Genomic DNA, 19,113 nt, shown 5'->3' on the forward strand with positions numbered 1-19,113 from the left:
TGCTTTAACAGGTAACTCTTCCTGTCTGTGAAAATATTCACTAAGTTCTAACACGTTACCTGTGGAACTTAGCTTATCTACTTGCCTATAATTTTGATTATAATCTATATACGGTATGTTTTTGTTTAGTTTGAAGAAAAGATTTAACTTTTTATTTCTGTTTTTTTATAAGGAGGTACAAAAATTTGTATATTTATTATTACTACTCGCATTTAGTGATTTAAGCGAAAAAAGCTAAATGTCAAAAAGCGAGTTCTCCTAAAAAATATACTAAAACGAAAAAAAATCAAAAAAATCCGGGTCTTTCATGTCATTTTTTTTTTTTTTACAGTTTTATAGGAAATTATTCTACACCAGATGTGTATTCAACAGGAAACCGTATGTTACTGTACTTCTACACAGACAGTTCCGTAACCCGCCAGGGATTTTCGGCTTTTTATCAGACCATACGTCAAGGTATATTTAAGCAATGGATGTTTTAGCAAATGTTGTTATGGTCCTATAACACACATTGCTATTGATGAAAAACTTAATTCCGTCTTTTCGTATTGCAGAGTTATCTGCTCTTGTGAGCAGGTATTGATTGTTACGTCATTTGTTTGTGAGAGTAACGTCATAATGTTTTGAGAAAACGACGTAAATTTCTCACACACACTAATGACTTTACAATCAATACCTGTTCACAACAGCAGATAACTCTGCAATACGAAAAGACGGAATAAAGACCGACGGGTTTTATGTAATTTTGTTAGCAATAAAAATGTGTGTTATGAGACTATAACAATATTTGCAAAAATATTTATTATATTTACATTTAGTTATGCTTTATTTAGTTATCTCGAACAGTTTTTGAACAGCAAATCAAATGTTGACAACAATGAAGTGATGACGTCACATTAGATATTGATGACATTACAATAGCAAATAGTTTTATAGTCTCATAACAACATTTGCATTCGCAATGCATTTCAATGGAAGGATGCAGAGCAAATGTAAATATGTAAGTTAACAAGAAGAACAAAGCGTATAGAATCTCCATATATGCTTCATCAGATAAATAAAATTAAGCCAAAACCTCAATCCTCAATCATTCATGTCATGTTTATATCATTCTACTATAAAAACACGAAAATTATATTGTTTAGGTTATGATAAAAGATCAGCTAAAACATGTTTCGAAAAACGGAGAATATTAGTGTTTAAGTATCAGAGAATTTCTGAACTCCCTGTATGAATATATTATGATAACATCAATTGAAGAAGATACTTTAAAAAACTTCTTCAGCTCCGAGATTGCTTCTTTATTTTGTAATGAAAAAATATGTATCTGTGTATCTGTGTATACATAGAAGCCTTAGTTATTTACCAATCAATCATTCAAAGTAAATGGATCAAATTAAAGAGAAAATTAGATTCAACGTTTCCATATTATTTTAGCTACATTCTATACTTCTTTTCCTTTTTGTTTTTCTTTTTTATGTTTATTTTAGAATAATCGCTCATTCAGTAGAAGGTTATATATGTTACTATGTAACCTGAGATAATATAGAAATCAGACCTACTTTAAAAGTGGTTTTCACAAACATTTAACAAAACATCTACTTACAGCTACAACCTGGCCAACCACAGTTCCACCTGACACAGGTAATTTCTTTTCTTGTAATCTATATTCACTGTATTTGTTCTAATGCTGCATGTTAAAGTAAAAAAAAAATCATTATCATAAATTTTGATGTGTGCTACTTTTCTCCATGAAGTATTTTCAAATAGATATGTTTAAAGCATTTTTGTAATAATATACCTATAGATGTGCTGCTAGCGTTTTAGGGGCGTTACCCCTGACATCAGGAAGGACTGGTCCGTTAATGGAGAAGATAATTTAAAGTTTCAAACATTACCTCGTGCAAAACAATAAGAGCTTTGCTAATCTGTTTCCCAATTCAAAGACCGGAGCATGAAGACGACAAATTTATTTATTTCATGTTTCTACTTCATCATAGAACAATATCACTTTTATGGTATATTTTGCTCATTTTGAGTCGGAAATGATTTTAACTTTGGAAATAACTCTTATGTTTTAGTACTTGTAATGTGATATAAAGATTTAGACCCCATATCCTGACTTGGAGGCAGGATGAGGTCTAAATGGGGACAATCTGATTGCGCGACCCCTACGACATTCATGCAATCTTGGGGATAGGGTACATTTCAATATGATATATGTTGAAATATCTCTTTTGAGAATTTTTGGTTAATCTTTGATTGAAAAGAATTCAAGCATTATTATAATTATTATCATGGAATGACAGTAATATTATTGTATGAAAATAAAGACCTGACCTCTTCTTGGATACAAGGGCTGGGTCAAACGGGAAAATCTGGCAAAAAAGGGGAAAAAGTTATTCAGACCCAAATATGCTGTAGAGTCAAAAAGTATCGTGGAATGCAAGGCTGACATGTATATCAGCTATGTAGGGTATCTTATCTTAACCTACAAACTATACATTGTGTAGTATGCGGGTGAAACTTGAAACATACTCACATGTTCTCATTCACAACACAAATGAAGACTCGTCCTTAAATGCCTTTAGCTGTTGATAGAACAGTTTACTTTACCCAACAAACAACCAACCAACCTTACCTTCATAAAGGAGCAGATTGCTCCATATACCGTTGGAATTGCTTCCTTGACCCTTATACACTTTTTTATTTATAGAATGTGGAGAGCGGTTACAGACAGGCGATTCTGGACACATTTCTAGTCCCAACTATCCTGGTAACTACGATAACAATGTTGATTGTTACTGGCATATCATGGTCAGTGAAGGTTCTATTGTCAAGCTCACCTTCCTTTCGTTTTCCATGGAGAGTTGCTGTGACCATTTGAGAATCTATGATGGAGACAGTAGATTTAATAACGAGATTGCCGAGTAAGTACACATTATTTGATTCCTTTTTGTTGATCATGAAGTTGGAAGTTTGTAGTAAAAGTATGTTGACTTAATAAACTAAAATAAATGTTTATAAAAAACTTATATATTTCCACAGTAATGAGGTGTTGTTTTGCAATAACATATCAAAAACGTCAAATCAGTGCCCCTATGGAGGGATTGTTCTCACAGTTTCACAATCTAACGAACATAATCTCTACCTTGGGGAAAAGTAGCTTATATGTTTTTATTTCTGCAATTTTGTTTTGCTGATAACAAAATCTCACCTAGTGGGATTTTCGTTCATTTTTAATTGACCAGTAGGTCTCACCAAATTGGATTTTTTTTAATGTTTCATTTCTATTTAGCCTCAATGGACGGTCAATGCCATCAGACGTGTTTTCGACGGGGAACAACATGTTCCTTCACTTCCACACTGATGGATCAGTAGTGTATCCAGGATTTTCAGCTAGATACGAGAGCATTATTCCAGCATTATGTAAGTTCATTAGAGTGTCTCAACTTACCGCAGATGAATTACACTTCGAGTCAAAGCCTTTGCTTCTGTCATCTTGATATACATAAAGAGGACCTTACATGAGTGTCTATGTCATAATGGATTTAATAAACGAGCTCAATAATTTGATATGACTCAACCCAATCAAGCACATATGAACTGCCTTTCGGAACATCAAAAAGAACCCAATCGAGCACATACCTCTTGGAACATGTATAAACTACTTTTCGGAATATGAAAAAGAGCAAAATAAAAGCATGTATAGAAGCTCTTTCGGAGCATAAAAAGAACCCAATCGAGCACGTATAACTGCTTTTCAGAACATAAGAATAACCAAATCGGGCCATGTAAACTGCCTTTCGAAACATGTATAGTCTGCTTTTTGGAACATGAAAAAGAACCCGATCGAGCAGGTGTACGTTAATTTATTTGATATGGACATGTACATATAGGCCAATTAGTTTGAAGGCTTTGTTGTTGATTTTTTTAAAATCATTTTATGAAGAATGTTTGTGCATTGAAGTACTTGTAATGTGTTTGTATTGCAGTACCTTGTAACACAAGTGAAATTCGCTGTCCAAATGCCTCCTGTGTCAGTCTGTCAAAACTGTGTGATGGTAAACCTGACTGCCCAGATGGATTTGACGAGCGGTTCTGTAACAATACTGGTTGTAAGTTTTGATGTCACAAGAACTCATCTTTAACCGATAGAAATTTTAAGTTCTTCGCTTTTCCGGTAATACTCAATTATTTTCAAGGTTATATCGTCTGTTGTTGTAGGTCGTCGCTTTTCGTTCATATTTTCCATTTTTAGCGCTATTTCTGAGAAAGTAAATGAGGAATCTTTCTCAAAATTCACATGAAGATTTCCCTTGTTCCATAGTTATGCACGTCAAATTTCGGGACCGATCAGAAAACGAAGATGGGCCATCTTGAATTTTTAGTGTTAAAGTTAATTAGCGCTATTTCATTGAAAGTCCTGAAGGGATTTTGCTCAAATTTCACATGAAGGTTTCTCGTGGTCCATAGTTTTTATATAAAATTTTGGGACTGATTGCAAAACTAAGATGGTTGACAGGTGCCTATCTTTAATTTTGAGATATAAAGTTATTTAGTGCTATTACGGCTGAAGCTAGACTGAGATAACTTGCGATGTCGTTCAGTTAAAGGTAATAATAGTAATAATACTAATTGTTCTCTTTGCAGACTTAGAGACAAATCGTGTAGAAAGTAAGTATTTATCATTATTGTAAAATAACTGTTATTAATTATGATAGGGCTTTATTTGTATCTTGTAGAGTTTAAATGATGTTTCTTTGTTTTCCTTGTCAACCAAAAACAAGACATATAGATTTGTTTGCTAAAATTGTAAAACAATAATGTTGCTCACTTGACAATATTATAACAAATTGTGTTCTCAAGTACTGTATACCGGAAACTAGTGTTAGCCCTTCACTGATAGAATCCATAATTATCCAATGTTAATTTAACTCGTCTGATTTCCTTACTTTGAATAGTATTTCTTTATACAGGAACATGTATATAAATGTTATCAATATATGATCAACCTTATTTTGGTGGAAAATGTCAAAGGTAAACTGAAGCGAACATTTCCCGGAATACAGTAGTTCCACAACTTAATACCTTCGCTTTTCTATCTAACATACCTTATGTTGCTTGGATTTGATAAATAAACCAAATATATAAGGAAGAATATGGCTAAAACTAATGACAATTAAACACTGTCTTCCTTCTATTTACCAGAAGTGCGTCTGATAGGCGGTTCATGCCTAGAGGGCGTAGTTGAAGTTGGCGGATTTTGCGACGACCACTGGGGTACGGTCTGTGCATATGGCATAAAGGTTTACGAAGCCAGGCTCATCTGTGAGAAATTGGGATTCGAGTGAGTAGAAATGTGTAGTGGACGCCACTGAACTGCCATACAATTAATTAAACATAAAGTTAACCACAGATGTTTAATACAGTATTTGTTTCAGAAAGACTCCTTTCACATTTATTGTCATACTTTATTTAAGTGACATGAATAATCATGTACATATTTATGACACATGATCCTTTAATAAATGAAACTGAATGTACTTCCCACTCTTAACATAGAGGAAAAAGAAATGAAAAAAAAATTGCTTTCACCTTTTGACAAAATCATATAATGTAGGGCTCTTGATTCAACTTTGTACAGAATCCTTATAAATCAGTTCTTTACTTAAAAAATGGGTGAGTTGCAGAAGATCGAACTCTAGAACAATTAAAGGACATTTTTTGTTAAGACTAAAGATGAAGGTGATATGTCACTATTGATACTAGGGCCAGGTAAAAATCACACAAACAATGTAAAATGAAGCAAGCTTCATTTTATTTTAACTCGCTGTTTAAGTAGATAGTAAATCATTTCTCCTTTAAGCCCCGCCAATGCAAGGGTATTGAGGGACATCCTGTATACCGGAGGTTCTGCTCCACCGGCCCTTCAATATTTAGACTGTTACAATGGAACAGACCTCAACGCATGTTCCCATCCATTCTTCGGACTAACGTCCTGTAACTACATTTCGAGGGTGTCTTGTGGTACGTATAGCGGTTCCTTCAACTACCAACAGAGTATATGTTACTTTTACAATATGAACTGTGAGTTAAAAAGGACATAACAGATCGGTGCCTTATACATGTACATGTACATAAAATTGGTCCTGTATCTAAAACATAATGAGTTGTAGTATATATGATTGTTGTTGTTATGACGCAAATGGAAGGAGTTGTGTTATACTTGGTCCACTACCTGACTAGATTCTTATGTTATTGATTTCGGATCCTGTAACTACATAGTGTGTCTTGTTGTATGAATAATACAGTGTATTATTGATCCTGTAATGATCTGTAAAATTGATCCTGTAATGATGAGTATTATTGATCCTGTAATGTTGTGTTTTATTGATCCTGTAATGTTGTAATATTGTGTATTATTGATCCTGTAATGATCTGTAAAATTGATCCTGTAATGATGAGCATTATTGATCCTGTAATGTTGTGTTTTATTGATCCTGTAATGTTGTAATATTGTGTATTATTGATCCTGTAATGTTGAGTATCATTGATACTGTAATGTTATAATTTTGTGTATTATTGATCCTGTAATGATGTGTATTATTGACCCTGTAATGATGTGTATGGTTGATCCTGTAATGTTGTGTATTATTGATCCTGTAATGTTGTGTATCATTGATACTGTAATGTTATAATGTTGTGTATTATTGATCCTGTAATGTCGTGTATTATATATACTGTAATTATGTGTATTATTGATCCTGCAATAATGTGTATTATTGATCCTGTAATGATGTGTATTATTAACCCTGTAATGATGTGTATTATTGATCCTGTAATGATGTGTATTATTGACCCTGTAATGATGTGTATGGTTGATCCTGTAATGTTGTGTATTATTGATCCTGTAATGATGTGTATTACGGACCTAGTTACTACTGGTAGTTAGACATTATCTTGTTGTGCGTATAGTTGATCCTGATACTAAGTAAGCCTAGTTTCGATCATCTTTCGGTATGTTTTATGTGTTAAGTAGCTCTGAAGGACAACATTTTGTGTAGCTTTCATTTGATTCACAGACTTAGACGTATCCTGGGGGGTAACATAACAAATCTTATTTATTAGCATCAGAAAAGAAAAGGACATGTACATTATTAGATGAGAAAACTTGCTGTCAATTTCTTTAACGTTCAATAATTTTACCTGTTTAATCTGACCAGTGAATGTCTTTTTACAGGATCCGTTGGCTATTCCTGTACATATGAATATGGTGATTCTTGTTTCCTGATGCAGTCATACAATGACGACCTGAGCTGGTACAGAACCTCAGTAAGGAAATTTATCATATTCACAGCACTTGATCTCTGTTTAAACGGGCTGTACGTAATCTGTTGTGTCCCCCATGATAACAAGTCATGATATATCTATTGTCTGTATAACCCGCATTTTTTGTGCTTACCCTTAAGAAAATTGTCTTGTTCAAGGAAGTACTGTTTGAGTAAAGATTTTAGGTACTAAATATAAACTTTATTTGTTTTACAACAAATATAAAACAAGTTATTCATCACTCTTGTTGGCCCTGATGTAAGTGCGTGCAAGGGAGAAAATCGGACTACCCGGAGAAAACGTTAACCTACGTGGTCGGGCATATGACCCCCATAACTTTTCATGTTCGATCGGGGAATCGGACTCCAGTCGCCATGGTGAAAGGTCAGTGTGCTATCCACTACTTCACCCGTCCACCTAGTTTTAGGCACTGAAACTAGAACTGAAGCATCTAGAATTTCTTGTCTGTGTCACATGTATGCTATACATTTTCTATTTCAGGCTAGCAGTCGTCAGTACCCGGTCACACCAGTACCTGGTTCTCAGTTCTTTACTTCCCTTCTGTTCCAAGGGTCGTATGGTGGTAAAGGTATCCTGGAATCGCTTAAACTCACACCAGGTAATCAATATGTTGTCTTTCATTAACTTGTTCACCCCCTGAAGACACATTTGAACTCGATCAATTCAATGGTTGGAACAGTTCATTGTGAAATTTCAGGAGTGAATGAGTTCAGAGATCGTTGTTTGTTATGGAAACCATACCAATGTGCTGGCATGGCATTTATAACAGAGACGTATCTGTTTTTATCAAAAATTGTAATTGTGACCAGTTTGCCATGTTTTAAATTCATTTCACCAAAACCAATATTTGTCCAAAAAAGACTTTTGAATAATTCAGGAATATTTGTAAGAATGATAATTACATCTTCAAAAAAGTACCCCATATTCATCCTTGTCAAGAAGCATGCTCGATTCATATGATTTTTCTCTTTGAGCAGGGATGGACATGTGCCTGTCCTTTTACTACTTGATAAGCGGTTATGATGCTGGTTCGCTTCTTGTATACTTCAAAACATCAGACGACGATTTAGACCACACCCTTTTGTATTCTGATGACGAAAGCTCAGTTTGGGAGCGAACTGAGGCCACGATAACAGCTGACATGGGGGAGTTCCAGGTAAGTTAAAGGTTATAATGCTTCAAACGGAAACGTCAATATTGATTGGATAATTTGAGAAAATAATCATCACTTAAAGTTGAAACATGGAGGAATGCAAAGGACCCTACTCATGTTTTGTCGATTCGTCAAAATCAATAAAAATGATAGCCCTTTGTTAATTGTTTTCTCTGATGAATTCGTTTTCTTTTTCAGTTATTCTTTGAGGCCACTCAGGGCTACTATAGATACTATTATTACCAAGTCATAGCTATCGACAGTGTTTACCTGTTACCTGGAGCATGTGGTAAGTGGTATTTTTATCCTCTAATTCTCTGAACCTCTAAACCAGATACATGTGTATACACAGTCGATCCTAAAGATGTTGAATTGACTGGAGTCAGTCTATCATACTTTTCAGCATTATTACACTGTAATGTCGGCTAGCACATATCTCTGAACCTCTAAACCAGATACATGTGTGAGCACAGTTGATCCTTATAAAAATGTTGAATTTACTGTAATCATTCTATTATAATTTTCAGCAGTATTACTGTGGTCTGGTTTGGTTTAAACTGTTTATCGTCCTATTAACAGCTCTCAGGTATTGCAGTTTTAAGTGCCAGCTAGCATATATATTTTCATTAAAAATGACCAATGTTATATCTTTAAACCTCTAAACCAGATACATATGTATACACTGGAATATTTTTGTGTCATAAATTTCAGCAGTTTTACTGTGTAATGTCAGCTAGCATATCTATTTTTTCAATAAAAGTGATGTAATATTCATCCATTAAAAACTATCACTGAGGTGACTAGGTATATGATCACATGGACATGAGAAACAGACAAAGACAAACTCGGTGAAGCATGTGATTTGTCTTTTCCATTTGGCATTCATATTGCCTATGAATGCCAACTGAAAGCAATTCAATACTTTTATTTACAATTTTGGTATCTCATAGAAAATTTAAACACATTTGTAATTGTATAAATAATTTAAAAAAATATGAACAGTATATACTTGTTGAATGAATAGCCATCTTTCCAGGGAGGGTCAGTGAGTCCGGCGTCCATAATATATATATAATCTGGCGTAACAGATGATGTCAATAATGATGACATCAACAGTTTTAAGTGTAATGTGACTTCATTTTGTTCAATCAGAAGAAAGATGAATGTATGTTATGAGTGTTCTACATCAACTTATCAAACCAGATACTGGAATATAAAGGACAAACTGAAGGATATCACATTATCCATAATCCACTTAATTGTACATTTTATAGCATCTAGTGAGTGATCGACTTTCTTCATTATTCATGCAACAACCCTTTTGGAAAATGGTGGTATCAGGGTAATTGACTCTATTGTCCGAACTCATTCACCCCTGAAATTTTATAATGAACTATTCTAACCTTTGAATTGGAAGAGTTCAAATGTGTCTTCAGGGGTGAATAAATTGAGCACTTTTCAGGAATACGTACACTCGACACCTAGTCCTCAACTAATATCTTGAAATCAATTAATTGTCAACTAGTTGTCCTTAGTTGGTGATCACTTTATATTCAACCGAGCTTGATGACATGGCTGGACTACATATATGTACTCAATGATTCCCTGAATTACCAACTGTCAGCTCAGGGGCTCGGTTTCAGAATTTCGAGTAATATATGACGTAAATCGTGATAATTTCGGTTGATAATAAACCTATACACACCAGTGAATATATACACATTCTAAAACCTTAAACAATTGATGGCACTACGGTATTAACTGGTGTGTATAGGTTTATTATTAACCGAAAGTATTACGATTTACGTCATTTATTACTCGAAATCTCGAAGCCGAGCCCTGTGACTGTCAAAGTATCAGCCAAAAAAGTTAATATATTAGGCAAACATGTTTTGATGAAATATTTATACATTCATAATTGTGCATTTATCACCATTTCTCAATAATTTACAGGATCCCAGGAAACCTGGTGTAACGGAGGACCTCTGCCTAACGTCAACGGTAACAATACATCGAACACATCCTCTACATCAAGGCCGCCAACGTCCAACACAACCATTTCAACGACTCCTCTACCGTTAGCTCATTCCAGGCTGAACTGCACATTTAGCTATTTTGATATGAGAAACGAAAACTGTCCATTTCACGATATGTACAACACAACAGGATGGTCACTCAGTTACACTAGCCCTTACTACTACTCTGGTCTACCCAGTGACCACACCACCGGTGGTTCAGGTCAGTATATATATGTAGGTACATTGTAGCTATAATTCACTTCTTCGAGATTCAGGGGTTATATACTCTCTTGTACATGTGTTCTCAGCCCGAGTTTCCTCTGGCTCTGACACCAGACTTAGACATTTTGACAGAGTTCTGTGAGATTAAACAAGGGACATAGTTCTGTGAGATTGAATGAGGGACATAGTTCTGTGCGATTGAATGAGGGATATAGTTCTGTGAGATTGAAAGAGGGATATGAGTTCTGTGATATTAAATGAGGGATATAAATTCTGTGAGATTGAATGAGGGACATAGTCCTGTGAGATTGAATAAGGGACATTCAGTTCTGTGAGATTGAAAGAGGGATATGAGTTCTGTGAAATTGAAAGAAGAATATAAGTTCTGTGAGATTAAATGAGGAAAATTCAGTTTACAAGTGAGATTAAATGAGGGATATAAGTTCTGTAAAATTGAATGAGGGATATGGTTCTGTGAAATAAATTAAATGAGGGATATTCAGTTGATAAGTGAGATTAAATGAGGGACAAAACTCTGTGAGATTAAATGAGGGACATAGTACTGTGAGATTGAATAAGGGATATAGTTCTGTGAGATTAAATGAGGGATATAAGTTCCGTGAAATTGAATGAGGGATATAAGTTCTATGAGATTAAATGAGGGATATTCAGTTGATAAGTGAGATTAAATGAGGGACATAGTTCTGTGGGATTGAATTAGGGACGTAGTTCTGTGAGATTCAATGAGGGACATAGTTCTGTGAGATTGAATGGGGGACATAGTTCTGTGAGATTGAATTAGGGACGTAGTTCTGTGAGATTCAATGAGGGACATAGTTCTGTGAGATTGAATTAGGGACGTAGTTCTGTGAGATTCAATGAGGGACATAGTTCTGTGAGATTGAATTAGGGACGTAGTTCTGTGAGATTGATGAGGGACATAGTTCTGTGAGATTGAATTAGGGACGTAGTTCTGTGAGATTGATGAGGGACATAGTTCTGTGAGATTGAATTAGGGACGTAGTTCTGTGAGATTCAATGAGGGACATAGTTCTGTGAGATTGGATAAGGGACATTCAGTTCTGTGAGATTGAAAGAGGGATATGAGTTCTGTGATATTAAATGAGGGATATAAGTTCTGTGAGATTGAATGAAGAACATAGTTCTGTGAGATTGAATGAGGGACATAATTCTGTGCGATTGAATGAGGGATATAGTTCTGTGAGATTGAATGAGGGACGGCGTTCTGTGAGATTGAATGAGGGACATAATTCTGTGCGATTGAATGAGGGATATAGTTCTGTGATATTAAATGAGGGACATAGTTCTGTGAGATTAAATAAGGGATATAAGTTCTATGAGATTAAATGAGGGATATTCAGTTGATAAGCGAGATTAAATGAGGGACATAGTTCTGTGAGATTGAATTAGGGACGTAGTTCTGTGAGATTGAATGAGGGACATAGTTCTGTGAGATTGAATAAGGGACATTCAGTTCTGTGAGATTGAAAGAGGGATATAAGTTCTGTGAGATTGAATGAGGGATATAGTTCTGTGAGATTGAAAGAGGGATATAAGTTCTGTGAGATTAAATGAGGGAAATTCAGTTTATAAGTGAGATTAAATGAGGGATATAAGTTCTGTGAGATTGAATGAGGGATATAGTTCTGTGAAATTAAAGGAGGGATATAGTTCTGTTAGGTAAAATGAGGGATATAGTTCTGTGAGATTAAATTAGGGACAAAGTTCTGTGAGATTAATTGAAGGACATAGTTCTGTGAGATTAAAAGATGGACATAGTTCTGTGATATTAAAGGAGAGATACAGTTCTGTGAGATTAAATGAGGGATATAAGTTTTGTGAGATGGAATGAGGGATATAAGTTCTGTGAGATTAAATGAGGGATATTCGGTTAATGTGTGAGATTAAATGAGGAACAAAGCTCTGTGAGACTAAATGAGGGACAAATTTTTGTGAGATTAAATGAGGGACATAGTTCTGTGAAATTAAAAGAGGGACATAGTTCTGTGAGATTAAATGAGGGATATAGTTCTGTGAGATTAAATGAGGGATATTCAGTTTATAAGTGAGATTAAATGAGGGACAAAGCTCTGTGAGATTAAAAGAGGGACATAGTTCTGTGAGATTAAATGCGGGATATAGTTCTAGGAGATTGAATTAGGGATATAAGTTCTGTGAAATTGAATGAGGGATATAAGTTCTGTGTGATTAAATGAGGGATATAGTTCTGTGAGATGGAATGAGGGACATTCAGTTCTATGAGATTAAATGAGAGACATGGTTCTGTGAGATTAAATAAGGGACAAATTTATGTGAGATTAAATAAGGGACATGCAGTTTTGTGAGATTAAATGAGGAACATAGTTCTGTGAGATTAAATGAGGGATATAGTTCTGTGAAATGGAATGAGGGACATTCAGTTCTATGAGATAAAATGAGAGACATGGTTCTGTGAGATTAAATAAGGGACAAATTTATGTGAGATTAAATGAGGAACATGCAGTTTTGTGAGATTAAATGAGGAACATAGTTCTGTGAGATTAAATGAGGGACATAGTTGTGTGAGACTAAACAAAGGACACAAATCTGTGAGATTAGATGAGGGACATAACTCTATGATATTTAGTTAAGGAAATAAATAATTCTGAGAGATTTAATGAGGGACATAGTTCTGAGAAACTCTTGTCATTGATGTATTTATATGATTATAGCGATGATTATAAAACATTTCTCTATGATTCTAATATGGAAAAAGTTCTCTTAATTCAATGATAAGTGAGCGAATCATAATCATCTGCAGATTGACTGATCAGGTGTACATGCCCTGGTGAACTTCTCTAGAGGTGAATCTTCTAGGAATCTGCCAAAAAATAAATTTTGCATTTCTTTTCTATTGTATATTTTTTTTTTATTTAACAGGAATGTTCATGTACTACTACGACTATAGTGGAAGTGAGAATGACTTTTCGGAGCTAAAAACAGAAACCTTTATATCGGGCAGTGAACAGAAATTAGAGTTTTACTATCACATGAATGGCTCCGGAGCAGGATTGCTAAGAGTCACCGCAGGTTCTGAAACTTGGAGTGTTTCTGGTAGCCAGGGTTACCAATGGTATTACAAGTGTTTGCAATTGCCAGCCAATGCAACTATGCAGGTTGTATTCAAAGGTGTGCGAGGCCCTTCATTCCAGGGTCACATTGCCATTGACGACGTCGAGGTTTCAAATGGGAAATGTCCTCGTAAGTGTATCAATTGCCTCATTGTATCAAAGACCACATTCGTTTTTATTCTTATTAATTGCCTGAATTGTGTTCTCTCATAGCATGTCATACTTTTTCATAAGTGGTTTGTAAGATGTTATTCTTGGAATTAAATTTTAAGATAAATAACATAATTTACATCACAACAAAAGTAATTTCATTTAAATCATTAGTCAGATTTGAAAATCACACAATTTCGGACAAAAAAATAAAATATTAAAAGAGAAAAAATCTGTTCATTCTCAATAATTAGTTAAGGATACCTGTCCCACTTGACATTTTCTTTAACTTTGAGATGTTTTATACAAGTGGGCCCAGTCAAACTACATACTTAAGGATACCCGTCCCACTACATACTTAAGGATACCTGTCCCACTACATACTGAAGGATATCTGTCCCACTACATACTTAAGGATACCTGTCCCACTACATACTTAAGGATACCTGTCCCAATACATACTTAAGGATACCTGTCCCACTACATACTTAAGGATACCAGTCCCACTACATACGTAAGGATACCTGTCCCACTACATACTGAAGGACACCTGTCCCACTACATACTTAAGGACACCTGTCCCACTACATACTAAATGATACCCATCCCACTGCATACTTAAGGATACCTGTCCCACTACATACTTAAGGATACCTGTCCCAATACATACTTAAGGATATCTGTCCCACTACATACGTAAGGATACCAGTCCCACTACATACTAAAGGATACCCGTCCCACTGCATACTTAAGGATACCTGACCCACTACATACTGAAGGATACCTGTCCCACTACATAATTAAGAATACCTGTCCCACTACATACTTAAGGATAGCTGTCCCACTACATACTTAAGGATACCTGTCCCAATACATACTTAAGGATTCCTGTCCCAATACATACTTAAGGATACCTGTCCCACTGTATACTTAAGGATACTTGTCCCACTACATACTTAAGGATACCTGTCCCAATACATACTTAAGGATACCCGTCCCACTGCATACTTAAGGATACCTGACCCACTACATACTGAAGGATACCTGTCCCACTACATAATTAAGAATACCTGTCCCACTACATACTTAAGGATACCCGTCCCACTACATACTGAAGGATACCTGTCCCACTACATTCTTAAGGATACCTGTCCCACTGTATACTTAAGGATACCTGTCCCAATACATACTTAAGGATTCCTGTCCCAATACATACTTAAGGATACCTGTCCCACTACATACTTAAGGATACCTGTCCCACTACATACGTAAGGATACCAGTCCCACTACATACTAAAGGATACCCGTCCCACTTCATACTTAAGGACACCTGTCCCACTACATACTGAAGGATACCTGTCCCACTACATACTTAAGGATACCTGTCCCACTACATACTTAAGGATACCTGTCCCACTGTATACTTAAGGATACTTGTCCCACTACATACTTAAGGATACCTGTCCCACTGTATACTTAAGGATACTTGTCCCACTCCCATTGCATAATGCATTGTGTTTCTCCTCAGCATACAGTAACCTCCCCTTAACCTCTGTTTAGATAGCACTGTAGCACAGTGTTCAATGACATAGTATATTGATGGTTTATCAGTCCGAAGTCTAGGGTTTGAATCCTAATCTTGTCCCTCTGTTTATTTTTTTTTCCATTCAGAACACTGCTGTTGATTATATTTTGTGTAATTCATTTTTTTATTACTCACAAAAGTCCCGTAAGGTTTAGTTTTCTTTTGAAAAATAATTTTATCAAAGCTATATAGTCATGTAGTGGTACAGGAATCCTTAAGGAAAATGCTTTGTATTAAGGAAGAATGCATCGATCCTCCATCAAAATGTCAAAAATCTCAACAATTGTTTGTGAACATAAGCACCTTGTATAAAAAGTATACAAATATCTTTGTTCTCTGTTTGTAGATGGTCTGACATCAACAATTCATAACTATACACATTTTACAGATTTTCGACAACTATTTGTGAACATAAGCTTCGTGTATAAAAAGTGTACAAATATAATTGTTCTCTGTTTGTAGATGGTCTGACATCAACAATTCATAACTATAAACATTTTACAGATATGTGACAATTACTTGTGAACATAATTGCTTCTTGTATAAAACGTGTACAAATATAATTGTTCTCTGTTTGTAGATGGTCTGACATCAACAATTCATAACTATAAACATTTTACAGATATGTGACAATTATTTGTAAACATAAGCTTCGTGTATAAAACGTGTACAAATATAATTGTTCTCTGTTTGTAGATGGTCTAGCATACGGGCCGTGCCACTTTGATCAGCCCAACAAATGTGGCTATACAACTAGTTGCAAATGCCCTCAAGATTCCAGCAAGTTCCAGTGGCTAAGGGGCTCGGGGCGAACAGAAACCGATCAAACTGGACCGTCGGGTGGTGTAGGGTCATCAGGTACAATTTGGTGATGTTATTGATATCAACATGTTTTTATTGTTTACTAGTAACACAGAATTATGCCGAGAGAAAAAAATACATCAATGACAAAATTTTCTAGACTGCATTGGTAGACATTTAAATGAAAGTGCACATATTTCAACCTCAAATGGAGGCAGTCGTCAACCCAGGCTTTTTGGCCCAGTAGAGAACGATCTTTAAACTAGTGATAAGCAATTGTTTTAAAATCATAATTAAAATCCATGATCAATTTGTAATAGCAAGTTGTAAACCAATCGACCAATTGCAGTCATTTTATAATTCTATGAGACTGAATACTCAAATAAAGACTGAACACTACTGTTACCTCAATAGACAGAGTTGTTAACTTTACTGTTACATCAATAGACAGAGTCGTTAACTTTACTGTTACATCAATAGACAGAGTCGTTAACTTTACATGAGGTTTCAGTCTTTCATAGTGAATGGATTACAAGCAACTTTTTGTAGTTTTGATTTTATTTCCTACATCACCATCAATAACATAATAAAATCATCAAAATGAATGACTTACAATGCCTACTTTACATTGTATACATTCGACACTTGAAGTAATGAACCAATTTAAAAGATTATAATTTGAATTTGGAATTGATTATCGGAATCAAAAAGACAAACTGATCAATTTTTACTTGCCTGTGACAGATGTCCAAAATTTGAATCTAAAAGGTCAAGGTCAAAGGTCAAATAAGTGCTATTTTTTACAAAAAGTTTGTCTTAGCTAAAACTTTGAATATCTTGACAAAACTTGCAGTATACTTGCATTCTCCACAAATGAAGGACTGTGACCTTGAACTCAAGGTCAAAGGTAAAATAAATCAAAACTTTTAAGTAACATTTTGTTTTGACTGTAACTTTTAAACCATTTAAGATATATCATATAATTAATCATGAAATATTTCTGCATCAGCCACAGATGATGTCCAGTGCACTGTATTTCGGTCACGGTCAAAGGTCAAATGAGTGCAAACCTTTCAGTTGATACTTTTTAACATTTAGGCTATTATTACTTTTCATGTCATAACAATTTAATTGCAATTATTCAAAAATGCACCTTATAATTTATAAATAGGTAGTTCCTCTAAAAATCTTAATGTAATCGAAAAGATTACAGAATTGCATGTACATGGTTATTTGACCTATTCGCATATTTTTATTTTGCATTAGAGAACAGGATGGGATTATTAGCTAACATGGGGAGGTATAAGTGTTTATTCACAAACGCTAATTTAGTGTATGTTTCTATTTCAATTGTTAAAAAGATTTTAAATTGTTTGTTGTTTCTTTTAACAGGCAGTGCTGGTCTTCTGCTGTGTACCTTTGAACCAGGAGATAACTGTTTCCTGAAAAACTACACCACCAATACCTGGACAGTACGAAGTGTATGTTTGATGTTATGATCTAAAGAGGACTTAAAGCAACTCTGTTTTACTGACTAGTAGTATGCTCTAATATAACAAAAGTTGACATTGTATAGAAAAACACTCTTTTTGTCCAAAGTGTATTAGAGGTTAAGTATATAAAACTAGTGCTGCCTGTCTAAGGAGACCTTTACACAAGGGTAGTGTTTCCCTTCAGAAAACAGAAAACAGGATTTGTGTTGGTAGAAATAGGTGGCATTTCAAAACAAAATGGAAAACATTTCCTTTTAGAAAAGGCTATTTTTCTCCTTTGTTTCGTTTTACATTAATACGGGTTAACAACATTTGTTGATGGGAGTGAATGACATTTTTCTTAAAATTTAACACTTCACTGTTTTTATCTATTACAGGGAAGCACTTCGTCCTCTGGCACTGGTCCTAGCTACGCGGCTGTAGGTAAATTCTATACCTACACGGAAGCCAGTGGATCACCATATTACAAGTTTTTCGGGATGGAAAGTGATTACATATTCCATGGTATGTCTTATCGGACTATTCTGTTTGTTTCCAAGAATAAAACGACTGCCATGGTCTAGACAGATTCAAGGCTTAGGATTTCAATCTAAATGGGTGCTCCATTTATTTAATGGCCGTCTGTTTCATTCAGTATTGTAGATGTCTGTAAAAAAAGGACTGGTGTTTCAGTTCCTTTAGATGTCAGTAAATAGAGGTTTACTATTTCAGTCCCTATGGATGTCAGTAAAGAGAGGTTTACTGTTTCAGTCCCTATGAATGTCAGTGAAGAGAGTTTTACTATTTCAGTCCCTATGGATGTCAGTAAAGAGGGATTTACTGTTTCAGTCCGTCTGGATGTCAGTAAAGAGGGATTTACTGTTTCAGTCCCTATGGATATCAGTAAAGAGAGATTTACTATTTCAGTCCCAATGGATGTCAGTAAAGAGGGATTTACTGTTTCAGTCCTTTTGTCAGTAAAGAGAGGTTTACTGTTTCAGTCCCTATGGATGTCGCTAAAGAGAGGTTTACTATTTCAGTCCCTATGGATGTCAGTAAAGAGAGGTTTACTTTTTCAGTGCTTCTGGATGTCAGTAAAGAGAGGTTTACTATTTCAGTCCCTATGGATGTCAGTAAAGAGAGGTTTACTTTTTCAGTCCGTCTGGATGTCAGTAAAGAGAGGTTTACTATTTCAGTCCCTATGGATGTCAGTAAAGAGAGGTTTACT

The 19,113-nt window shown here is 35.0% G+C and overlaps 1 protein-coding gene across 1 annotated transcript in view; it reads left to right on the forward strand.

The window, feature by feature from the left end:
• The window catches only part of LOC110452165 (MAM and LDL-receptor class A domain-containing protein 1-like), a 137,468-nt gene that overhangs the window by 21,309 nt on the left and 97,046 nt on the right, over positions 1-19,113 (forward strand). Inside the window, exons 10-26 of the mRNA XM_021500526.1 lie at positions 332-456; positions 1,609-1,644; positions 2,717-2,930; positions 3,299-3,429; positions 3,996-4,118; positions 4,654-4,677; positions 5,212-5,350; positions 5,870-6,030; positions 7,244-7,335; positions 7,834-7,951; positions 8,331-8,509; positions 8,705-8,795; positions 10,460-10,744; positions 13,687-14,007; positions 16,309-16,470; positions 17,806-17,894; positions 18,284-18,410. Of these exons, the coding sequence (XP_021356201.1) occupies positions 332-456; positions 1,609-1,644; positions 2,717-2,930; positions 3,299-3,429; positions 3,996-4,118; positions 4,654-4,677; positions 5,212-5,350; positions 5,870-6,030; positions 7,244-7,335; positions 7,834-7,951; positions 8,331-8,509; positions 8,705-8,795; positions 10,460-10,744; positions 13,687-14,007; positions 16,309-16,470; positions 17,806-17,894; positions 18,284-18,410 (2,417 nt within the window). The remainder of the gene's footprint in view (positions 1-331; positions 457-1,608; positions 1,645-2,716; positions 2,931-3,298; positions 3,430-3,995; positions 4,119-4,653; positions 4,678-5,211; positions 5,351-5,869; positions 6,031-7,243; positions 7,336-7,833; positions 7,952-8,330; positions 8,510-8,704; positions 8,796-10,459; positions 10,745-13,686; positions 14,008-16,308; positions 16,471-17,805; positions 17,895-18,283; positions 18,411-19,113) is intronic.

Source organism: Mizuhopecten yessoensis, unplaced genomic scaffold, assembly GCF_002113885.1.
Source record: "Mizuhopecten yessoensis strain PY_sf001 unplaced genomic scaffold, ASM211388v2 scaffold6443, whole genome shotgun sequence".
NCBI classification, from domain to species: Eukaryota; Metazoa; Mollusca; class Bivalvia; order Pectinida; family Pectinidae; genus Mizuhopecten; species Mizuhopecten yessoensis.